Source organism: Tiliqua scincoides, chromosome 7, assembly GCF_035046505.1.
Source record: "Tiliqua scincoides isolate rTilSci1 chromosome 7, rTilSci1.hap2, whole genome shotgun sequence".
Lineage (NCBI taxonomy): Eukaryota > Metazoa > Chordata > Lepidosauria > Squamata > Scincidae > Tiliqua > Tiliqua scincoides.
In genome coordinates this window covers 75,349,437-75,373,352 of record NC_089827.1, presented here as the reverse complement: position 1 = coordinate 75,373,352, position 23,916 = coordinate 75,349,437, and the positions used below count along the sequence as shown (strand labels likewise).

The window sequence follows — 23,916 nt, the reverse complement described above, 5'->3', positions numbered from 1 at the left end:
AAAATTATATCAGTTTCCTTACCCTAATGTAGTTAGCATTTATGTAGGTGTTCAAAACATCCCCTGGGTTCTTTGGTTTCAAGCACACCCTGCTTACCGGATCTGGAAAGACACGATGGAAATAATCAACAAGAATACCCATTTACCTTGGAGAATAACAGAAACATATTAAAGGCTGGAAGGGAAAAATAAACCCTCTGAATATTTGATGTACCAGTTATATTGGGCTGCTGGATCTTATACAGTTGTAGTAGCACAAGCAATGGTTTGGATGCCACAGATATCGTGGTTCTCGAAGAATTTCTTCAGACATTTCAGAACAGTTCTGAGGCAGGAAGCAAGAGAGACTCACACTTCCTGCTTTTTACTTTTCCTGCATTTTACAGGTGGTGGGGTGTGTGTGCATGGCTGGAGAAGGTGTACATATACCCAACAGAGAGAGAAATATTTGTCCAATACAGGGATAGAATACACATCCCTCCATCGCCTTTCGGATGAGACCTGGAAGCATGAAGAAGGAAGCACCAGCAATAGAGTAACTAGAGGGGGGCCAAAACGCTAAGTATTGACAGCCCTGCAATGTGCCTTGTAAGTGACCCATCCTCCTCACCTTCTGAGCCATTCAGGGTGGCAAGGGCAAAGTGGAGGAGATGCCTCTGAGATGGTTTTGCCACCTGGTATGGCTCTAGTGGTGAGGAGGAGGTGCCACTTACACAGTGTGTTATGGTGCCATCAATACTTAGCATTTTGACCCCCCCAGCTACTCCGCTGAGTACTGGTCATTTGTTCTCTTCTCTGGAACATTCCGTGGAGCTCTGATTCTAGTGCAGGGGGGAGCGAGAGGGGAAGAACAGATTAGCAAGCCAAAGAATCTCCTCCAAGCCCCTACTGCCAGGTACGCCTGCTCAGATAAGTTTAAAATATCCCATAAAAAGGTTGACATGGGCAGCAGTGACTTGGAGCCTGGATCTCTGGATGTCACAGACATTGGCACTAACAAAACTGGACATAAAAGAGACGTAACGGTAGTTGATGCAGTAAACATCAACACATTGGAAGAAAATTGTTTATTCAAGACCCCAATAAAAAATATATTAATATCACTGAGAAGAGGAAGTATTGCCAAATTTTGAAAAACTGGAGAATCAGAACTTGAAAATCATGTCACTTCAAAACCTAAGAACCATGTGGAGTTGAAGTCAGCAGTCCCACAAAAGAGAGACTGCAATTCAGCTGTCCTGAAATTAGGCCATTGGTGTAGCAGAACTCCCCTGGCAACACTCTCAGCGGTGCTCAGGGTGGAGCTGGCGGACTCCAGCCATTGTTCCAAAGAAAATCCATCATTTCAGACTTCACTTGTCAGTCGCATCAGGTGCCCTGGTTCAAGAGACACACCCAGTGTTGGGAATGGAAATGCTGACACAAACACTGAACTAATAATAGGGAGAGGAAGGCTGCACGACTGGATTACATATCAGACCAAAAAAGGAATCCGTTTAAAGGTATTTACTTGGTAGAATGGTCTTGTAGCGATTTTTTGTTCCGTGGCTGGGGATGTCAATTTCCTTTGGATCCACAAAATTCATGGGAATTTCCTAAAACAAAAAACAAGCAAACAAACCATAAGATACTTTGGGCACAATCCTAACCAGGTCTACTCAGAACGAAGTCCTATTTTGTTCAATGGGACTTACTCTCCAGAAAGCGTGGTTAGGATTGCAGCCTTTAATATTTTTTTTAGGAGCAAACTATCCCTTAGATACCAATCTGTGCAATGAAGCCCTCTCAGTATTTTTTTAAAAATAAAAAGCAGTCTGGGGAGGGCTGTGATTTTGTGTAGAGAAGCAGCAGGGAAAGGGATTCTAAATGGTCTTCCTATTGGCCATTCTTGGTCCCCAACTTGCTTTTTCCCTTTCGGGTTCCCGAAACATGTCTGCAAAGATAATTGTGCATCTGGAACTTTGTAGGGAAAAACTCCGCTGGGGAGAAATTTTGAACAAAAAGCATACAGCAGGGAATGGGTTAGATACCCATACTGTTCTTCCAATACTAAGTCTCTCCCCAGCTTAGTTTTGTTTTAAATACCTGTTGGGGAACTTTTAAATACCTGCATTTTAAAAACCTGCAGGTTTTAAATACCTGCATTTGTGTGGAACATGTAGTTTACCTCTTAAGATAGCTCATATGGAACCTTCTATAGATTTTCTTCTGCAGTTCAACAGCAGCTTCATACTGAAGTTACTAACAAAACACCCCATAAACTAATAAAGATTTTCATTTCTGGTAAGAAATACCCTTGAATGTATTTGTTTTACATGTACACATATAAATGCATAGGAGGAAAGTATCCCCAAACAATATCTCACCCTCCACACCTCAATTGCTGAAAAATAAACGGGAAATGAAAGTAAGGCTGCAGCCTCAATCAGGCTTACTTGAACATTAACCATCAAAACTGATCGAACTTACTTAAGCCATTTCTGCCCAATGTTGCATATATGCAACAGGAACCAAATGTGTACACCTGTGGGCTGGGCAAAATGGGTTAAAAATGTTTAGGATGGGAGCATTAACATGAAATATACATTATTTCACTTTCAGAAAATTAACATGTAGGATAAAATTCCCCCCAATGCACTTTGTCCCTTCTCCACCCCCATATTATTTTCTGAGGCTGCCACTGTGTACACCACGGATTACGGACCATGTTTTGTTTAAGTCACAGGTATGTACAAGTATATCTTAGTTAGTGGAAATGTAATTTGGAAACTTTTCTGTTTCGGAGAGGAGCCAACACAATCCAGGAGACTCACCATGAATTCTGTTTGAAGCAAATGAGGACTTGACACGGTGTCCTGTAAATGCTGCCTTGTCAGGACCCGGCTAGCTGATTGGAGGTACTCCATGGCCACTTTTTCCCTAGGTGTTGGTACGGCGACAAACGGCTCGACACTTCCCAAGCTGCTCATGTCCAAGGTGAGAGAGACATTGGACCCTCGCCTAGATGATGAAAGGAATAGCAGACACTTATACAGAGCTGTCTCATATAAGGCAGCTGCCAAGACTATTGGGATAGTCAATAGCCCATCATTGATCCATAGCCCAGCACTTCTAAGTTCAAAGGGGAGGGGCCGCTTTGCACCCCTTCTTGCTACGCCACTACTCCGAGGAGACCTCCAGCCTGCTCAGCTCCAGCACAGGATGCAGTGAATTGCTCATATGCTGGAAAGGATTGGGGTCTGAGTTGCTACCATCAGTGGGTCATAAAACTTGGACATCCAGGAACACATGACAGAATGACTCAGTGCAATACACAATTCTGTGACTGTTATTTTTGTGACATTGTCATCCCTCTAAAAAGTATCCTGATGCTGCCAGTATCACTCTGTTTTTGAATGAAGTAGCAGATCCCTTTGCAAATGCTAATTAGAAAATAACTCTTTCCCCCTAATTATTAGTTGTGTTTTTTATATCGTGGAAATATATATCTATCCACACGTACCCCCCATTTACTGCCAAGATATCCTTCAAATATATTCTGGTTTATTCTGCAGAACAAGTCTCTCCTTCCTGCTTGCTTGAATAGAAATAACTTCAATAATTTAGTTGTCTCTAGGGAATCATTTATTGCATGGGGGAAAAAACGACTTGTTACAATAAGTGACGCCCACAGGTATATTTCAATTAAAAAAACAAAACAGTTCTGAAACTGAAAATGCACACACTTGAGTTCTGATTGCTCTAACAGAATACTGATTTTCACAGTCCTCTCTACAAAATTACAAAGAAACTCCATCGATGGTGTTTTAAAGTCCATCTGGATTTTTTTTGAGGTTTGAAGATGCTGACAGAGGCTTGCTGTCTTCCCACTGCCTTCATCCGTTCATCAAAAAGCCAGCTGCCTGTAGGACCAAGTGTCCTATTCTGGAACAACCACTATCTTCTGCTTTGCTCTTCTGAATGAATTGAATTCCCAGACTAGGTTAATTCTGCTAATTGCTAATGTTTCTCTGCACTGGGCTGTTTTCATGGTTGGATGTACCTTTGGATGTGCATCCCCATATGAAGTCATGCTGGTCTAAAGAGAATGAGTATCCTCCCTCTCCTACCCTAGATCAGAAGAACAATGACTGTGAAGACATGAGAATAAATGCATTAAAGGCTAGAAGGAGGGAGATTGTGAACTTGGGGCCCAATCCTATCCAACTTTCCAGTGCCGGTGTAGCCGCAATGCAGCCTTGAGAAAAGGGAACAAAATGTTCCCTTACCTGGAGGAGGCCTCCATGATTCCCCCCCCCGCCACTGTAGGATGCAGTGCATGTCCTGTTGACGCGGCTGCACTGGTAGTGGAAAATTGGATAGGAATTGGCCCATACCCTGCATATGCCTGATTTCGTCTGATCTTGGAAGCTAAGCAGGGTCAGGCCTGGTTAGTACTTGGATGGGAGCCCACCTGGGAATATCAGGTGCTGTAGGCTTATACCATAGTCTTTCGAGACTGAAGGCTGCCAACCATAGCCACTTTTACACTGAAAATGGAATGTAATGATAATTCAATGTACTATTTATTTTAACACATTACCAAGGCCCTGGTACTGCTTGGGGCCATGACCACAGGCTGTTGCCCCCCCCCCCGGCCGAGCTGTCACCCCCTACCTTCCTTCTGGAGGCCCAGGGAGTCTATGCACACCCTCCCTGACCCTCCAAAACCTCCCCATCCCTCAGAAGGCCTTCAAAGGGTTTAAAAATACCACTTCTGGTTTCCTCCATGACATCCGAAGTGAAATCTTTTGGCCCTCTGAGGCCTTTATAAGGCCTTCTGAGGGTTGGGAAGGTAGTGTGCAGCTTCCCTGGCCCTCAGGATGCCTCAAGGCGAAAGGCCCTGAGTGCCTGAATAGTGCAGGAGTGTGCCATGGGGGCTGGATGGTGGCTTGGCAACACCCCCCCCCCAGCCTAGGACATTTGCTCCCCTTGCCTCCCCTCAGTTACGCCATTACTGACTACCACCAGCGGAACAGGCACATGTTCTGTTGGAAATGGGCTGTAAGGCACACTGCGGCAGCATGGAGGCCCACAGCACCAATGGCAAGGCCTGCCCTAGCCTGTTGCCACCAGAGGCCCAAGCCTGCCAGAGCAGGTATGCTCTCTGTTGGGCAATGGAAGGTGGTGGAGGGTGGAATGGGGGTGGGGGAGGTGTTAAGACCAGCAGGATGGCAGGGAAGGGGGCAGTTCAGGCTGGTGAGGGGGAGCTGGGACTGTGACCCCATCCTGTCCCTTCATGGGCCTGAAAGCCTGACATGGGGCAGCCCAGATTGGTGCCAGCAATATTGCTGGCACGGATCCAAGCAGCCCCACAGAGACTGGGGACCCAACCCTCTATTACCATGACGGATGCAGCGGAGGCCGCACCAGCCCTGCTGGATCACAGAGTGGGACTATTGTTTGGTTCAGGTTGCCCAATTTTATTTACTAGCGCTGCAGTAAATGACTGTCTTTAAGTAAGCATCCTTCATCTTTGTTCCTTGCCCTTGCTTTAATACAAAAAGAGGCATGCATCGTGTTTCTTGTCTGAACTCTCACTAACAATAAAATATAGCGATTGTGCTCAGCCTTGATTCTCTCAGCGGTTCGGCCGTTTTTTCCTAGTATAAAGACCAAATGCATTCATATTGTTTTGTAACAAAGCACAATTGAAATGTTAATATTTTCTTTGGCTTTTCCAATTGTTAGATCTGTCAGTAGTGGTAAAAGGGCGACTTCCTTTCGAACAAAAAAAGAAATGTGGTCTGTTCTAATTATAACTTCGAATGTATAACTTTTTCCAGCTCAGTTCAAGGGGATTGCTGAAGAAACGTGGGGTTGAGAAGTGACGTTAGTCGCCCAAATACATGTAAAGATATAGATGTCAAAGGACAACTCGCTAGGAAGGGTTAAGGAGAAGTACGTAAATGGTATTTCATATGAAAGATGAAGACTATATTTGTATTTTATATCCCTCAACATATTGTCATATCTCCTAAGGGAGAACTCCTTAGGATGGCAGAACCTTCACAGTAATAGGTGAACTTCCCCTGGCTTGATTCAGATTGAGTTCAAGAATGCTCAATGATTGCTTGGAAAACAATCACCGCTCCTGAATTCCATCCCCACTGAAGCACCATTGTGCTTGGATTTGGGCTGGCCCACCTATGAGGTACATTGGATGCAAGCTGGTGGGAGATGAGTTATGTCAGAATGCCAGATGCAAGGGAGGGCACCAGGATGAGGTCTCTTGTTATCTGGTGTGCTCCCTGGGGCATTTGGTGGGCCGCTGTGAGATACAGGAAGCTGGACTAGATGGGCCTATGGCCTGGTCCAGTGGGGCTGTTCTTATGTTCTTAAACTACAATTCCCAGGAGGCCTTGCAGGTCTCTTGTTATCTGGTGTGCTCCCTGGGGCATTTGGTGGGCCGCTGTGAGATACAGGAAGCTGGACTAGATGGGCCTATGGCCTGATCCAGTGGGGCTGTTCTTATGTTCTTAAACTACAATTCCCAGGAGGCCTTGCAGGTCTCTTGTTATCTGGTGTGCTCCCTGGGGCATTTGGTGGGCTGCTGTGAGATGCAGGAAGCTGGACTAGATGGGCCTGTGGGGCTGTTCTTATGTTCTTATGGGAGGTGGGAAGTGGTGGGTTGACCAGGGATGCTCTATGGGCACTCCATGCCTGCTTACTGCCTTCCCACCAACTTGCTGGGCTGCTGAGCTACCTGACCCCCCAACTGGAAAGTCAGTTGCATTCAACTCTTGACCATGAACTGGCCAAGCTAAGAGTGGGCTCCGGTTGTTGCTGGGTCTCCATCTACCTGGAAACTGTGCAAGAACAGGCAATGGTAGCAGCTAAAGAACCTGCCCGCTTTCAGACCTCTTTCAGCTTGAGAACTGTCCGATGTCCCAGCCACTGCTGTCTATTCCCACACTGTTCCCTTGCGCTCCAGGACCCAGCAATAAGAGAACATAAGAACATATAAGAGCATTAAAAAAGCCCTGCTGGATCAGGCCAAAAATTCATCTAGTCCAACCTCCTGTAGCTCACAGCAGACCACCAGATGCCTCAGGAGCACACAAGACAACAAGAGACCAGCATCTCGCACCTGGTGTTCTACCGCAAGAGATGGTGGTAGCAGTTCAGTCTGATAACTCTTGAACTGAAAGTGGTCTGAGAATCAACAGCATGATGAGGACTTCATGCAATACTACAGACCTGAAACATTAATGCTGCAACACTGCCATGAGAACGTGCATAGCTTGGGTGATGCAGTTCCTTTGCTTCCTGGCATAAGTGGATACTGGTGTGAACTTGCACAGTCAACCCCAGCTGGTATCAGAACACATGGGATGTATGGCTCTCATATTTTTTGACATTCCAGTTGTGGAATGGTTAGCAGTGTCTAACCATTCCACAGTAGGCAAGAGGTCTGGTCTAGAGGGTAGAGCCTCCGTTTGCCTGAAGATAACGTCCACAGGTCGCCATTTCGAGGCCACCGGCACCATGCGACCTTGAAGCAGCTGACAAGCTGAGCCAAGTTATTCCATCTGCTCTGAGGATGGAGGCCAGAATGTGAAACCAGATCAGAAAGAAACATCTGAATGTTGTGGTTCTTGAAAGATAGAACCTTCTTTCAACTGTAAAAATCCCTACGGGGATTTATATAGCCTGCCTATGTAAACCGCCTTGAATAAAGTCTGAGGAGAAATCTGATGACCAAGAAAGGCGGTATATAAATACCTGTATTGTTATTGTATTGTTATTGTCTATGTCTGAAGCTTACGCAGTTTTGAGACCTCCCCACTACCATTCAGTGGTGTAGCTAGAAGAGGGGGCAAAGTTTTGCAGGCACCTGAACATGCTGTGCAAGGGGCTCCGACGGGGAGGGGGAGGTTCCTTGCACAGCACATTCAGGTGCCTGCAAAACTTAGTGCCTTGCACCCCCTCTAGCTACGCCACCGCTACCATCTGTTATCTGAAAAAGTTTGGGGAAGTGGCTAGTAGGAAGAGTTTATGGCTTGAACAAAATCAAGCCCATTTCAAACCTGGCCCAATCTTTGCAGAGGCCTGGGTCCAGTTTGACCTGGGTTCTGAAAGTTAGGTCAAACTACAAATTTGTTCATTGATTGCCTCGTGGCGAAATTTACTGCTGTTACTACTTCGATTCCTCGCTTTGTTCCAACCTGCCAGTTTGTAAATTCTATTTACAATAGAATTTAAAAGCACTGTATTGTAAAAGGCTATATTGTAAAAGCACTGAGTCAAGGCATTTATACTGCAGTACATTGTTGGGGGGGGGGGAGCAGAACTGCAATGCTAACTGCAGTCTGATACTTTCTGACCACCCTGCAAGGCTACCAATAGTCAATAGACAAACTCCTAAGTGGCATATTGAGTATGCCTGAATGAACTTTCGCCAGACCCATGTTAAACTAGGAAGTTACTCATATTTATGTAATCTACATGCAGAAGGCAGATTTCCCTCTTTTGCTGATATCAGAAACGCACCACAGAGCTCAGTATTTTCAGCGACCTCCCCAAATGATTCACACAGGCCTTTTGAGGCAGGACCAAAGTGGTGTTTCACTGGAAAACCTTTACAGGAAGCTCCACCTATCCATCTCAGTGATAGCCAATCTGGTGAAAGTCATCAATCATTTGAAGGGTCATTTCCTCCCTCTATGCTACCCTAAAAGCTATTCTCTCTCCATGCATGCAAAGCGCATTGGCTCTCTTAATGATTGATGTGGTGATTTCTTTAAATGCGGACATCCGTACTCACTGACACCTCAAGTCCCAGTCCTTATTTTCCCCCCATTATCTTTAACACTCAGGGAATTCAGTGAGGCTCATGGATGGCCTCTAATGTCACTCCCTTTTCTCTCTGGAACGTCAGCCAAGGGGGTTTGCTTCCTTGGAGGCCTTCAGTCCTCCATGTCTTTGCAGAGGTTCGGGGTCACTGAGGGCTATTTGCTGGACAGTGTCGACTGTACGGGGGGAAGGAAGCCATTAACTAGCTAGCAGAGAACTCCATTATGATTACAAAGAGAGGAACTTGGTTTGGATTGCAACAATATACACACCACTTTGATGCCTTTTGAAGATTGCACTGAAAGATAGAAAGGCTTGCAACCGTAAAACTACACCCACACTGTCTCAATGTACTATTCTTTAAATTACTGCTTATGCTCCTTTTTTAAATAGGAGCCCCCTAATTTTTGGCAAGCAACTGTTACTCTGCACATGCCTGATCTTGTCTGATCTCAGAAGCTAAGCAGGGTCAGGTCTGGTTAGTACTTGGATGGGAGACTGCCTGGGAATACCTGGTCCTGTAGGCTTATACCATAGTCTTTCGAGACTGAAGGTTGCCAACCAATTTTTGGCAAGCCAGGTTGGAAGGGTCACAAGAATTGACCCTCAGTAACAGACTAAATATGCACATCTAGCTAGCAGGTGATGTGGGCTCCGGAGCTGAATTTGGGCATGTCCAAGGGTGCTTGTGTGTCTTATGAATTCTGCCTTCTTACACAATATCTATAGGGATTAGGCCAAAATTTGAACAAGTACTCATGCAAGAGAACTTTGCTTTCTGCCTTGCTTTGCTTTGTACTCTGCTTTCTCTATCCAGCACAATCCAACCCGCCCCCTCACCCCTCCATGTCCCACAACCCTCTCCTCTCCCTCCTCCATGTCCCACAATCTCTTCTCTATCCACCACAATTCTGCAAACCTCTCCTTCCACAACCCCAGTTTGGCTGTACTTGTCATAAGAGGCGACTAAACAGCCACCGGGTAGGTGAGGCTTGTCAGCCTGGGAAGGCAGCTTATCTTAAGAGAAAGAAACTCTGACCTCAAACCTCCACCGCCTTGCGGCTATATCCAGTTGTGGAAAAGGCTTCAGGAGTCAACCTCGAGGCAAAATCTGGAGCCGGAGTCCCTGAGGCAGTTCATGGCTGAACACAGTCACGTTCTGGCAACTCCTGCGACGCCGCTGGAACCAACCATATTGGCTTCTGCCTTTCCATTGGAACGTTCCAGCGACGTGAAGAGGGGGGATTTGCTGCATGGATAACAGTCTATCCTCCATACCCACTTTACCCTGGCCTCACGCACTGGAGCGGACACTCCAACCTCGCCGTACAGCGTCGGCACAACATGGGAAGCAGCAGTTTGCCGGTTATAAGTCTTCGCTCGATTGGCGTAGAGCGTGACACCAGGGGCTGCTTCTGATGGTGGGAGAGATCACTGCATCTTATTGGGCAGCTACCGCCCGCCTTAAGCTGGGCAGTCCCCAGCCAGTAAGGTGCAGCCTCGTCATGGTCCGTTAACCTCATGGGGTGCGTGGGGTTTAGGGTGAAAACCAACAAGCGGATTGACAACTCTGCACCAGGCAACAGAAAACAGAAAACTCCTGCCCTAAAGCTGGGCACCAATTTGATTCAAGATTCAGGATTCACTTCCTACTGTGGGAAGTGAAAGACAATTCTAAAGACTAATTCTATGATGACCTGGCCACCACTATCAAGAAAATTCCCGAAAAAGAGCCATTGTTCATCCTCTGCGATTTCAATGCTACAGTTGGTGCTGATCACAGTTCGTGGCCCACTTGCTTAGGTCAGTTTGGCACTGGGAGGATGAACGAAAATGGCCAACGCCTGCTAGAGCTATGCTGTCATCACGGTCTCTGTGTCAGCAGCACGTTCTTCAACACAAAGCCCCAACATAGAGTCTCTTGGAGACACCCAAGATCACAGCACTGGCACCAGCTCGACCTGATTCTCACCAGACGCTCCAGCCTTCCCAGCATCAAGATCACACGCAGTTATCAGGGTGCTGCTTGCGACACCGACCATTCCCTGGTGTGCAGCAGAGTGAAACTGCTAACTAAGTGACTGTATCACACAAAAAAGGAAGGAAGACCTCACATTGACACCAGCAAGACCCGGGACCAGGGAAAAGTAGAGAAATTTGCACGAGCGCTTGAGGAAATTCTTCCAGGCCCAGCTGATGCAAATGCATCCAACAGATGGGAACATTTCAAGAATGCTGTTTACAACACCGCCTTGTCTGTATTCAGCAAGAAGACCAACAAGGTGGCAGACTGGTTTGAAGCCCACTCTGAGGAGTTGACACCAGTCATTGAGAAAAAGAGGAGAGCTCAAGCAGCATACAAGGCCTGTCCTAGTGAGCGCAACCTGCAGGTCCTCTGAGCTGCTCGCAGCAAAGTCCAGCAGACTGCCAGGAGATGTGCTAATTACTACTGGCTCCAACTCTGTTCCCAGATACAGATAGCAGCTGACACGGGCAACATCAAGGGGATGTATGACGGTATCGAGCTGGCCCTAGGTTCAGCATAGAAGAAAACTGACCCTCTGAAGTCTGCCACAGGCGAGGTCAACCAAGACCAGGCGCAGTAGATGGGACGCTGGGCGTAGCACTACTCTGAGCTGTACTCCAGAGAAAATGTAGTTACTGAAGAAGCACTGAACAACATCGAGTGCCTGCCTGTGTTGGAGGAGCTTGACCGTGAATCAACCCTAGCAGAACTTCACGTGACCCTGGACTCCCTCACCTCTGGCAAGGCACCTGGAAAAGACAGCATCCCTGCTGAAGTCCTAAAGTGCTGCAAAGAGATCATCGTCACTGAGCTGCATGAAATCCTCTGCTGGAGAGAAGGTGGAGTACCACAGGACATGAGGGATGCAAACATCATCACACTGTACAAGAACAAAGGCGACAGGGGTGACTGCAATAACTACCGCGGCATCTCTCTCCTTAGCGAGCTGTTTGCCGGAGTTGCACTGAAGAGGCTCCAGGTACTTGCAGAGAGCGTCTACCCAGAATCGCAGTGCGGATTCTGAGCCAACAGGTCCACCACTGATATGGTATTCTCCCTTAGACAGCTGCAGGAGAAATGCAGAAATCAATGACAGCTACTCTCTATAGCTTTCATAGATCTCATGAAGGCTTTCAACCTGGTCAGCAGGAACGGCCTCTTCAAGATTCTCCCCAAGATCAGATGTCCACCCAGGCTCCTCAGCATCATCAGATCTTTCTACAAGGACATGAAGGGCACTGTGGTCTTTGATGGCTCCGCATCAGACCCCTTTGACAACCGAAGCGGAGTGAAGCAGAGCTGTGTTCTTGCACGAACCTTGTTTGGGATTTTCTTTGCTGTCCTGCTGAAGCAGGCCTTTGGAACTGCAACAGAAAGCATCTATCTCTGGACCAGATCAGAAGGAAAGCTCTTCAACCTCTCCAGACTGAGAGCAAAGTCCAAAGTCCAGCTGAAATGTCTGCGTGACTTCCTCTTTGCCGACGATGCAGCTGTCACTACCCACCCTGCCAAAGATCTGCAGCAGCTCGTGAACTGTTTTAGCAAGGCCTGCCAAGACTTTGGACTGACAATCAGCCTGAAGAAAACACAGGTCATGGTTCAGGATGCGGACTCACCTCCCTGCATTCCAATCTCTGTGCATGAACTGGAGGTTGTCCATGACTTTGTGTACCTTGGTTCAATTATCTTTGACACTCTTTCTCTGGATACCGAGCTAAACAAACGCATCGGTAAAGCAGCTACCACATTTTCCAGACTCACAAAGAGAGTCCGGTTCAACAAGAAGCTGATGGAACATACCAAGATCCAGGTCTACAGAGCTTGCGTCTTCAGTACACTTCTGTACTGTAGTGAGTCATGGACTCTTCACACGCAACAGGAGAAGAAGCTGAACGCTTTCCACATGTGCTGCCTCCGACACATCCTCGGTATCACCTGGCAGGACAAAGTTCCAAACAACACAGTCCTGGAATGAGCTGGAATCCCCAGCATGTATACAGTGCTGCAACAGAGACGCCTGCACTGGCTCGGTCATGTCGTGAGAATGGGTGATGGCTGGATCCCAAAAGATCTCCTCTATGGAGAACTTGTGCAGGGAAAGCACCCTACAGGTAGACTGCAGCTGCACTACAAGGATATCTGCAAGAGAAACCCTGGCCTCTGAGCGGCCCGCTTGGAGGCAGGCTGTGCAGCATGGCCTTTCCCAGTTTGAAGAGACACTTGACCAACAGACTAAGGCAAAGAGGCAAAGAAGGAAGGCCCATAGCCAGGGAGACAGACCAGGGACAGACTGCACCTGCTCCCAGTGTGGAAGGGATTGTCACTCCCGAATCGGCCTTTTCAGCCACACTAGACGCTGTTCCAGAACCACCTTTCAGAGCCTTTCTCGATACCAGAGTCTTTTGAGACCGAGGGTTGCCAACAACTCATGCAAGAGCTGAGCAAAGATTTTTCTAAAGTGAAAGTGAGGATACTTTAAATATTTGGGTAACAGTCACTAGCCAGGTTCTCAAAGTCTACACACCAGAGTGTAGCAGTACATGCAGTATCCTAGCCCTCTACTCCCAGGACTGGCAACCTTACATGGGCTGATCAGATTTAACAGATCTGACTGTCCCCATAGGGGCTGGGACTTTACCCAGTGTAAGGGGAAAAATATCCCCTTACACCAAGGTGAGCTCCAGCTGCCTCCCTACCTGCGCTGGATACAAAGCAGGCATGCACAGTATTTACAATCCATTTGTTCTTTATTTATTTATTGCTGGAATGCCCAAAAGAAAGTTGTTGACAACACCCGCATGGGCATTTCAATTTTGGGCCCTTAGGTTTGGCTCTAGTTTTTTTTCTCCTTGAAAAAATCAGGGGAGAAATCGTACTTTTTAAAAGTTATTTTCTAATAGCAGCAAGATAGCAAAGGAAATGAGCACTTAAATTCACTCTCTGTCTCCCTCTCATACACACAGAATGCCATATTTTGATCTGATATGAACTGATCCTGACAGCTTTATATGTGACTTTACTCCTGTATGGAGATGTCGGTATAGGAAAGCCACGTCGACCGACACGTGTGAAACACAGCATGCAGTTCTGTTTCACGGTGAGTACACAGTGGGGCCAGCAGCTGCTTGTCGCTGACACTAGAAAGGCCCTCCTGCCTCTGCGCATGGCTTCCCCTTGTGGTGGACCACATGGGCTACAGTTGAGAAAACTGCTCCCAGGTATTAGACTGGCTCTAATACCCACCCAGTCTTGCCATTGGCTTTCTTTAACAGGAAGGACTATAATGACTTCCTGTTTAGACTGGGATTTTGCCGGGACGACAACAGCCTTTCCTGGTTTGTTTTGGCTCTTGGCTTGTTCCCTATCCTGACCCTCTCAGACCTGATCTGAGTTTTGACCTGTTCAACTGGCTCCTGCCAGGTCTCTTGGCTCTGACTCAACAGCTGCTGACAACTCAGCCTTGACAAGTGGACACTGAATGCTCATAGGAAAAAGCATCACTTATAAAGTACACTGTATCAGCAAATATGTGTTCAGAATGGGAAAAATTAAAATTTTTTTCAGGGATCCTCACTGCAGTGTGAAAGCAGCCACTCCCCCTCCCAATTTGCCTCCCCCCATCCAGAATGGCTCCAAAGGGGCCGCTTGCATGCTGCGGTGAGGCTCCTTGCAAAACTTAGTGCTTTGCACCCCCTCTAGCTATGCCACTGGGTATATCCAGGTTTGTTTGTTTTTTGAGTCTAGACTTAGGCCGCAATCCTATGCGCACTTTCCTGGGAGTAAACTGTATTGACTACAGTGGGGCTTACTTCTGAGTAAGCATGCATCGACTTGTGCTATCAGAGAGTTGAATAAACCTAAATACCATCTAGGATAGGGATTTGTAACCAGGGATATCCATACCCCTTGGGGGGTATGAGAACGAAATGATGGGGACGTGGGATTTGATCTCTGAACAATTTTTCAAAGACTGTTGTTAGATTATTAACTATCATTATTATCAATACATAAATTGCTGTTGAGAGATTAGAGTGGTATTTTCCAGGAAGTGTGTGGCATGTATGTGTTTCATGACTACAAAGCAACCATTATGAACATCTCCCCCCCACCCCCCCAGAACAAAATGGCCTGAATTGCCATGGCCATGCAGCCACGGAAGGTGGTCTTGGGGTGAGTACTGATGGAGGTAATAGGACTCTCGCCACATACATGGGCTGGCAACCTCAAAAGTGTTCTCTCTACCCTACGGTTCCACCTATGAGCCAACCAGCATCTTCAAGGCTCAGATTCACAGCCCAACTCACTTCCAAGAGTTATTCAATCTTCATCACGTCAAAAAAGAGTGAAGGAAATTCTTCTGACAAGTACTTCTGGGCTAAGTTTTAAGCAATCAGTATCTGGTTGGGACAGGAACCGCTCAACATCCTGTACAGGAAAACAGCTGACATAAGAGCCATTTCAGCTTTCCCTCTTTTAATCAGGCTTTGTAAAGTACTGCCAATTCACTTCTGTACTGCCCTCGATAAGGCTGCACTCCAGAGCGATGAGAACGGCTTGTTCAAAAACCAAAAGCTGAGCCTCCCATCTTTTCCTGTCAATTAGTTCCACCATCAAATTGGATTTTGTCACGCAAGCCAGGCTGCTGGGTGAAACAGTAGTGGTATCCTCAAGGATCTTCCACATATGCCAGTATCCCAATATTCTGTGGCTATAGTTGTGGCTAACCTGAAGACCATACACTACTCTTAGAGCCCAATTCTATGCATAGCTACTCAGAAGCAGAATCACTGCACTGTAAACATAACATATGTAACACAATAAAAAGGCAACCCATAAAAACTAGACGGCATAAAACTCCCACTTTAAAAAGTCCTAAACTCAGAAGGTGAGTGTAAAAAGAAATGGTGTTAGGCCCATATTAGACTGCAATCCTATACACACTTTCCTCAGAATAAGCCCCATTGAACACAATGGAACTTACTTCACCCATAAAAGAAATGGTGTTAGGCCCATATTAGACTGCAATCCTATACACACTTTCCTCAGAATAAGCCCCATTGAACACAATGGAACTTACTTCCATTGTGTTCAATGGGGCTTATTCTGAGGAAAGTGTGTATAGGATTGCAGTCTAATATGGGCCTAACACCCATAAAAGAAATGGTGTTAGGCCCATATTAGACTGCAATCCTATACACACTTTCCTCAGAATAAGCCCCATTGAACACAATGGAACTTACTTCCATTGTGTTCAATGGGGCTTATTCTGAGGAAAGTGTGTATAGGATTGCAGTCTAATATGGGCCTAACACCCATAAAAGAAATGGTGTTAGGCCCATATTAGACTGCAATCCTATACACACTTTCCTCAGAATAAGCCCCATTGAACACAATGGAACTTACTTCCATTGTGTTCAATGGGGCTTATTCTGAGGAAAGTGTGTATAGGATTGCAGTCTAATATGGGCCTAACACCATTTCTTTTTACACTCACCTTCTGAGTTTAGGACTTTTTAAAGTGGGAGTTTTATGCCGTCTAGTTTTTATGGGTTACCTTTTTATTGCGTTACATATGTTTACAGTGCAGTGATTTGAATGTTACACATGGGGTAAGGAGATGCACTGTTATTATGTTATGTCCTGTAAGAAAGTTATATGCTGGAGTTATGCATATATGGTACACTATGTAGAAAAAATTACAACATTGCTATGGGACATTTCAGCCTATGGATCTGTACATAGAATATACAGATTATAAATTGGAATATAACATACACAGTAAAACCAAAGATTTCAGTAATCCATCCACCAAAGTTGAACTTCCTGCATGTTGGAGCAATCAAGTCAGATGGGATCAGAGATATGCACAACAATGGCCTGATTCATACAATGGCAACATGTGTGTAAACAATATATGGTGGGGCTGTGGGATCACATTCTCTCAGGCAAGGCCTGGGCCAATAATAATAATAATAACAACTAGGTATTTATATACCGCCTTTCTGGTCATCAGATTACTCCTCTGACTTTATTCAAGGCAGTTTACATAGGCAGGCGTTTCTACATCCCTCAAGGGGATTTTTACAATCATAGAGGTTCTCTCTTTCAAGAACCAACAACATTTCAGATGGATCTTCCTGGTTTGGTCTCACTTCTGGCGTCCAGTTCTCCCACGCAGGCTGACAAGCAGCTCCATCTCTCACATGGAGGGCAGCCAAGAGCAGGTGGAATCACTCCGCTCGGCTAGTCAGCTGCTTCAGGGTCTCGCCATTCTCAGCCGTTCAGGGAGCTGCCGATGTCCTCAAACTGGCAACCTTCTGATGTTATCTTTGGGCTAACGGAGGCTCTACCCCCTAGACCAGACCTCCTGCCTCAGACCTCCTGCCTCAGACCTCAATGCTGGGCCTACCTCACCAGCAGGGAAGTTCCTGCTTCCCAATCCAGTGTTGGGTATAAATTTGCTGACATTTCTGTTCATGTTGTAGGAGACCAACTTCTAATCTGTGCCTGCAATTTTGCTAGTGGTGCACAACTACAGATTTGCTCATAGATCTAAAGCAATTCACGAATGCTGGAAAAAGGAATAGTTTGAAATCCTCTGGAAAGGATGTCAAGTACACAGAGCCCCCTTCTCCCCATCTCTCCCCCCCCCCGATACTTCCAGCATAAAGAACCTTGTCACAGGTCACCAAGACAAATCACTGGCAAAGCCGTTCAAAACTGTCTACCAGATGTCGGCCACTGATTAATTTGTCTTTAGTTCAGCCAAAAGGGAAGAAAATGCGATGGGTGGAGCAGCAGAGACAAGTACAATTAACTTCTGACTGAAGAAGGCTTCCTGTCACCTTGGGAATGAAACTGATTGGCAGTGCCGCTTCCTGTGTACACATGAAAAACAGTAGCAACCATGCTAGGAAGAATCAACCCAAGATAAGACCCTTGAGAATGCAATGCGCTTAAGCTTCTACTGCACTCTTGGCTAAGAGATGGGAAGGGCAGTGACACATCCCTAACACTGCAACATTCAGAGCTAGCGTGGTGCGCTGATTTGAATAACGGAGGAGACAAGGAGTCCTGGGTTCAACTCTCCAACCAGTCACAAAGCTCACTGGTTGAACTTGGGATGTCACTCTTTCTCAGCCCACCGCAACCCATAGGGGATTTTTGACTGCTGGAAGTCTCCACGGGGGAAGAGGACATTTTTCCCTGTTCCGCTCACTCCTCCCCTATTCCATCCTCCCCTGTCCCATTCAACCCCTCCCCACTAACCTGTTCACGGGCTCCCTTCAATCTCCTTCACCTGTCCCAGCAGGTGTCTGCAAAGCAGACCCTACTGGAGCAATGCTACTTATGTCAGTGGGGGAAGGGGATAGAATTGGGACAAAACAGTTGAATTTTGACCCTGAAAATATTTATTCTGTGTTTCAATTTTTCTCAGAGAAATGGCTGTACTATGAATCAGCGCCGTTAAAGGCTTAGAACTCAGAAGCCAATTAATCCTCAAAGTTATGGGCTCATCTTAAATTCAGTTTGTTAACAATTACTACCTTTTAGTATTACATATTTGTGAAGATCTTTCAGATCTTTGCCATAATAAACTCTTTTGGAGTCACCACCAGGCTCTGCTTTGAGGGACATTACCCTCAAAGCAATGGCTACAGGTTATATTAAGCATGAAAAAAAGCATATTCATCTCAACACAATAGAGTAAATTTATCCTCCAAATCTATGCAAAGCTGTGTATTTTAGTCAGGAAATTCCAGATCCCTTCCTGTAAATATATTAGGTTCTCAGGCTTGTGCTACTGTCCACAAACACTGGCTCAATTTCATTATTCATTTTGCAGAGAGCGACACAATGCTCTGCGTCAAAGCAAGTGCTCTTAACCGAATTGTGAACTATAAAAGCAGGAAACGTTAAATAATAATTAGATTATGCATAGTACGATGGTGATGGTTATGCCAGCAATTCTACTCGATTAATTAAATATGAAAAAGGAAGTTAATCTGGAAAGAATTTTTCATATCTAAAATGTACTGGATTTACCAAGAGCCGTTTACCACATTGCTTTTTCCCACAGAAGTATTTTTTTTAAAGCATGAAGTTTATACCATTAGTTACATTTTTCATGATCCTGGTAATCATGGATTACCATGAATCACATGATTATGAATCACATAAGAGAACTACCGAAGGGTAAGGACCGGGGAAGTTGTTTTAAATGCCTCCTCAAGATGACTGAGTGCAGGAGAATATCTTTTTCGTAGAGTATCTCAAAAGCTAAGTGATGGGTCATGCCTTCTAATTTCAGCTGTTTCCTCACAGCAGAAAAAAAAAAGTCAAACACGAAGCCCACTTTGTCGAGAATCGTGGAGGTATTTGAGAATAGCTATATATGTCACCATTTTGTTCCTAACCAAAGCTTCATCTAGTCCAGCTTCCTGTACTTCACAGTGGCTCACCAATGCTTCAGGGAGCACACAAGACAGCAAGACAAAAACCTGCGTCCTGGTGCCCTCCCCTACATCTGGCATTCTGAGGTAGCCTACCTCTAAAACAAGGAGCTTGTACATACTCACTGTGACTTGTAACCCATGATGGACTTTTCCTCCAGAATTTGTCCAATCCCCTCTTAGAGGCATCTAGGCAAGATGCCATCACTACATGCTGTGGCAAGGAGTTCCACAGACTAATTACACGCTGGCTAAATAAATATTTTCTCTTGTCTGTCCTAACTCTTCCAGCACTCAAATTTAGTGGATGTCCCCTGGTTCTGGTGTTGTGAGAGAGGGAAAAGAGCGTCTCTCTATCCACTCTATCCATCCCTTGCATAATTTTGCATGTCTCAATCAAGTCTCCCTTCGGGCACCTCTTTTCTAGACTGGAGCCCCAAATGCTGTAGCCTTTCCTCATAAGGGAGGTGCCCCAGCCCAGTAATCATTTTGGTTGCTCTCTTCTGCACCTTTTGGCCAAGGTAAGGTCCTTAGAAAAGGTCTGAGGTGGAACAACATGATGTTTGGGCAATTGGTTCAGACCCTTCCTGAAGCAGTCGTTCTTTGTCCTCCAAAGCTTGGTACAAGAGCAGAGGTGTAACTGCAGCTGAGCCTCAGGGGCAACTACCCCAGGTATTATATCTGGGGGTGGCACATGACTGCCCCTCAGGCACTACCCTAGTCATGGAGCTTCGCACCCCCTTGAAAGGGAACCTCCACAGGAGAAGGAAAGGGAAGAACTCAGAAGTGATTGCCCTGCACTGCTTGTGGCACAAGGCAGTCATTTTCAGGTTCACCCTGGAGAAGGTGCTGATGGCTTCATCCCCCCCCCCCAATTCCTTGGCCTATGAAGGTTCTTCTTCAAGGCTTCAGCTCTTCAGTTCTTCCTCCTCCAGGAAAAACCCAGAAGTGATGTCATGTGACATCATGACATGACTGCCCCAGGTGCCAGGGCAGTGTGTTATGCCTCTGCACATGAGTCTATAGGAGAAGGGCAAACTAATAGACAGGTTTGGAGTGTGTGTGTGTGGCTAATTAAAAAGAATTCCCAGATTCTGGTAAAATGGGAGGGAGTCTGTCAGGTTTCCCATCATGCCAAGCTGTATTAGGCCTACCCGCTCTCCTCTAGAGCTGACCCTGCTTCATGCCAATGTTGTCACTGGTAAATTACAAGATCTGGTGGTCTCCTTACTACCTGTGATCAGGAAGGGCTGGATCACTACCTTTCCCCACAATCTGATGGAGTCATTCCAAGATGGTGTCCGTATCAAATTCTCATCCAAGCTGCAGAAAAATGGGAGGAGGTTCAAAAGAATGCCTCTCATTTTGGGACCTTTCTGATTCCTCAAAGTTCTTCTCCAAGCCAGAACATTGCTGTCAACCTTACCTTGTAGTGCTACCTCTAGATGACTCACCTCTTGAGGACGTGGAGAACACTTGACAGCATATGAGAGCACATTTTTGGGAAGTCGCAGTGCATCCATAATCAGGCAGGCTATTTCTGTTTCTAATTAATCCTTATCATTTCACCTGCCTGTCATTCTTGCCCTGAGTTAAAGGGGGGGGGGGGTGACTTGAAATCAGCATGAATAGCCTGCAGCCATTTAAATGGCAAGGAGCGAAATATATTACCGTATTTTTCGCTCCATAAGACGCACTTTTCCCGCCAAAAAAGTGGGGGGAAAAGTGTGTGCGTTTTATGGAGCAAATACTGCAAAAAAGAGTGCACATGTTATGTTATGCTTCATGCCAGTTTATGCTCACATTCACCCTAAGAAGGGGGAGGAACTTCATGCCAGTTTATGCTCACATTCACCCTAAGAAGGGGGGGGGATCTTCATGCCAGGATGGATGGATGAAAATGGAATGAGAATATGGGTTGAAAAGGTGTGGTCCAAACGTCCTGGAGGACTTCTGAAAAAAATGGGTGAAAACATCATGGGACTCAGTAAAGGAGGAGATCCTTGTACAGTCATTCAAAAAATGTGGCATTAGCAATGCCTTAGACGGAAGTGAAGACGGTATCTTATATGAAGACAGCGAAGAAAGTGATGTCAGTGATTGTGAGCAAATGAGCTTCATGAATTCTGACTCTAGCGATGATGAGTTCTTGGGGTTTCCAGAAAACTAGAGTACTCAAACCTTTAAGTCTCTCCATTTGTTAATGACAGTGATAATGGTTCTTAATGCCACTGTTGACTGCTGTTCACTTTACATGGTTCAAATGTTATTCTGTTATAGTTTATTAAATATTTTATTACACTATTTGGTTCAGAATATTTTTTTCCTGTTTTCCTCCTCTAAAAAATAGGTGCGTCTTATGGTCAGGTGCGTCTTATGGAGCGAAAAATACGGTATGCTCATTCATGACTTCTGTACCAGAAACACAGCTTACTCACACAAATACTTATTACTTAGGGGTAAGTATTTTTATTCTGTCTTCAAAAGCAGACTGGGGAGGGACAGCCATGAAACAGCGGAACCACAGGGGAGGGAAAGAGGCTTGGGAACGCCCCCCCCACATTGCAGTTTTTACTTCTGACCATATCCTCCATAGGCTATTTTAAAGAGAGGGAAAAAAGGCTTCCATTGATTTTCAATTGCACATGAAGGGGCATGACCAGGAGCACAAATATGGAGTCCTAAAGTCCCCCACCCCCCCACCAGTTCTGCTCTGTTTCTCATGCCCTGTTCTGCTATTTTACATACCAGGCCATGTTCTGCAATTGCTGTAACATAACTTGGCCTTTAGCTACTACACCATTGACTGTTGTCATGTTTTCTACCTCTCTCCCAAATTCCTGCATACCTTAATTATCTATGGCAGGATATTTAGGTGGGCAGTCTGTTGGCAACCTTCAGTCTCGAAAGACTCTGGTATCGCGCTCTGAATGGTGGTTCTGGAACAGCGTATAGTGTGGCTGAAAAGGCCAATCCGGGAGTGACAATCCCTTCCACACTGGGAGCAAGTGCAGTCTGTCCCTGGTCTGTCTCCCTGGCTATGGGCCTTCCTTCTTTGTCTCTTTGCCTCAGTCTGTTGGCCAAGTGTCTCTTCAAACTGGGAAAGGCCATGCTGCACAGCCTGCCTCCAAGCGGGCCGCTCAGAGGCCAGGGTTTCCCACCTGTTGAGGTCCACTCCTAAGGCCTTCAGATCCCTCTTGCAGATGTCCTTGTATCGCAGCTGTGGTCTACCTGTAGGGCGCTTTCCTTGCACGAGTTCTCCATAGAGGAGATCCTTTGGGATGCGGCCATCATCCAGCCATCATCATCATAGAGGAGATCCTACTTAGCCTAATTTCTCAATATTTATTGGCTCCTTCATTGTGCAGTCAGCCATAATCCAAAATGCCGAATTTCCTCTGCCAGGGAAGATAATCACATAAACAGAAGAGAAAGGGGCCCTCCTACCTGCTGTTTCCCAGTGACTCTGGACATCAATACTGGTCCACGTGACAGTATGCTGCATAATTATGGACAGGCCGACTGCGCATGACTTTGGAAAATATTTACAAATGAAAACATAAAACGGATACCAGGAGGGGGGCAGGTCCCATCTTCTCAAGCATACTGTAACAGTGTGTGTGTGTGTGGGGGGGGGGGGAACGGACCAGTTTCCCTTGTTTGAATTTGCCACAAATGAAATTCAAGATGGTTGGTTGGCAACCTTCAGTCTCGAAAGACTATGGTATAAGCCTACAGCACCCAGTATTCCCAGGCGGTCTCCCATCCAAGTACTAACCAGGCCTGACTCTGCTTAGCTAAGAAATTCAAGATGATATTCAGTAATATTACCAAAGGACAATACTTCCTTTCTCCTCTAGGTGTCATCCTTCATCAACCAACAATGCCACTGCCACATCAAGGGACGGCTGCACAGCAAGTTCTCAGCCCACACCAAGCTCTCGTCAATAGCACTCTAGAGTGAGTTTGGAGGCTTACAAAATATTGCTAATAACCAGGAAGCTTCCAGAAGAACAAATGCCTGGTAATAAAACGGGAGGTTTGTTCTTATCCTGGTTAAAGCTGTTATATTCGCGGTACACGATACCACATGCTGCTTGTTCTGAGCTATGCAAAAGGTCCTTTGAAACAGCCGGGCAAAATAATTTTGACGTTTGTTACACTGATACATACATTTTGCCTGTCAAACAATTATGCTTGTTTAGCTGATCGCTTACCACAGTGGTTAGGAGTGCGAGTTAAGCATGTCAAGATGTCTACATTTTTTGGGGGGGCTACAGACTCACTAAGCTTGCAATACTGTCCGGGTCAGCCCATCCGAGAGGTCAATTGAAGCAGTTGCCACAGGCAACAGACTGGTGGAGGGGCCCCGTCTTTGTTCACCTACTTGCCTCCACTGCTGCTCCTCATCTTTCAACTCCCTGGATTGGAAAAGAAAGGGGACAGAGAGGACAAGGTCGTGCTGAGCTCAAACACTGGAGAGTGGGAGGAACAGAAGCCAGCACATCATCATGTAAGTGGGGGGGGGGGCAGAATTTATCATGCCACGCCCGAAGATCTTGGGCTGGTCCGCCCACCCACCACCAGCCAGCATTTCCACTG

General features: G+C 46.1%; 1 protein-coding gene across 1 annotated transcript in view; it reads right to left on the bottom strand.

Annotated features, from left to right (window-relative positions):
- PTPRR (protein tyrosine phosphatase receptor type R) overlaps nt 1-23,916 on the bottom strand; it is a 116,672-nt gene that overhangs the window by 11,236 nt on the left and 81,520 nt on the right. Inside the window, exons 7-9 of the mRNA XM_066634510.1 lie at nt 2,814-3,000; nt 1,511-1,595; nt 23-102 (exon numbers count right to left, since the gene is read on the bottom strand). Coding sequence (XP_066490607.1) covers nt 23-102; nt 1,511-1,595; nt 2,814-3,000 — 352 coding nt within the window. The remainder of the gene's footprint in view (nt 1-22; nt 103-1,510; nt 1,596-2,813; nt 3,001-23,916) is intronic.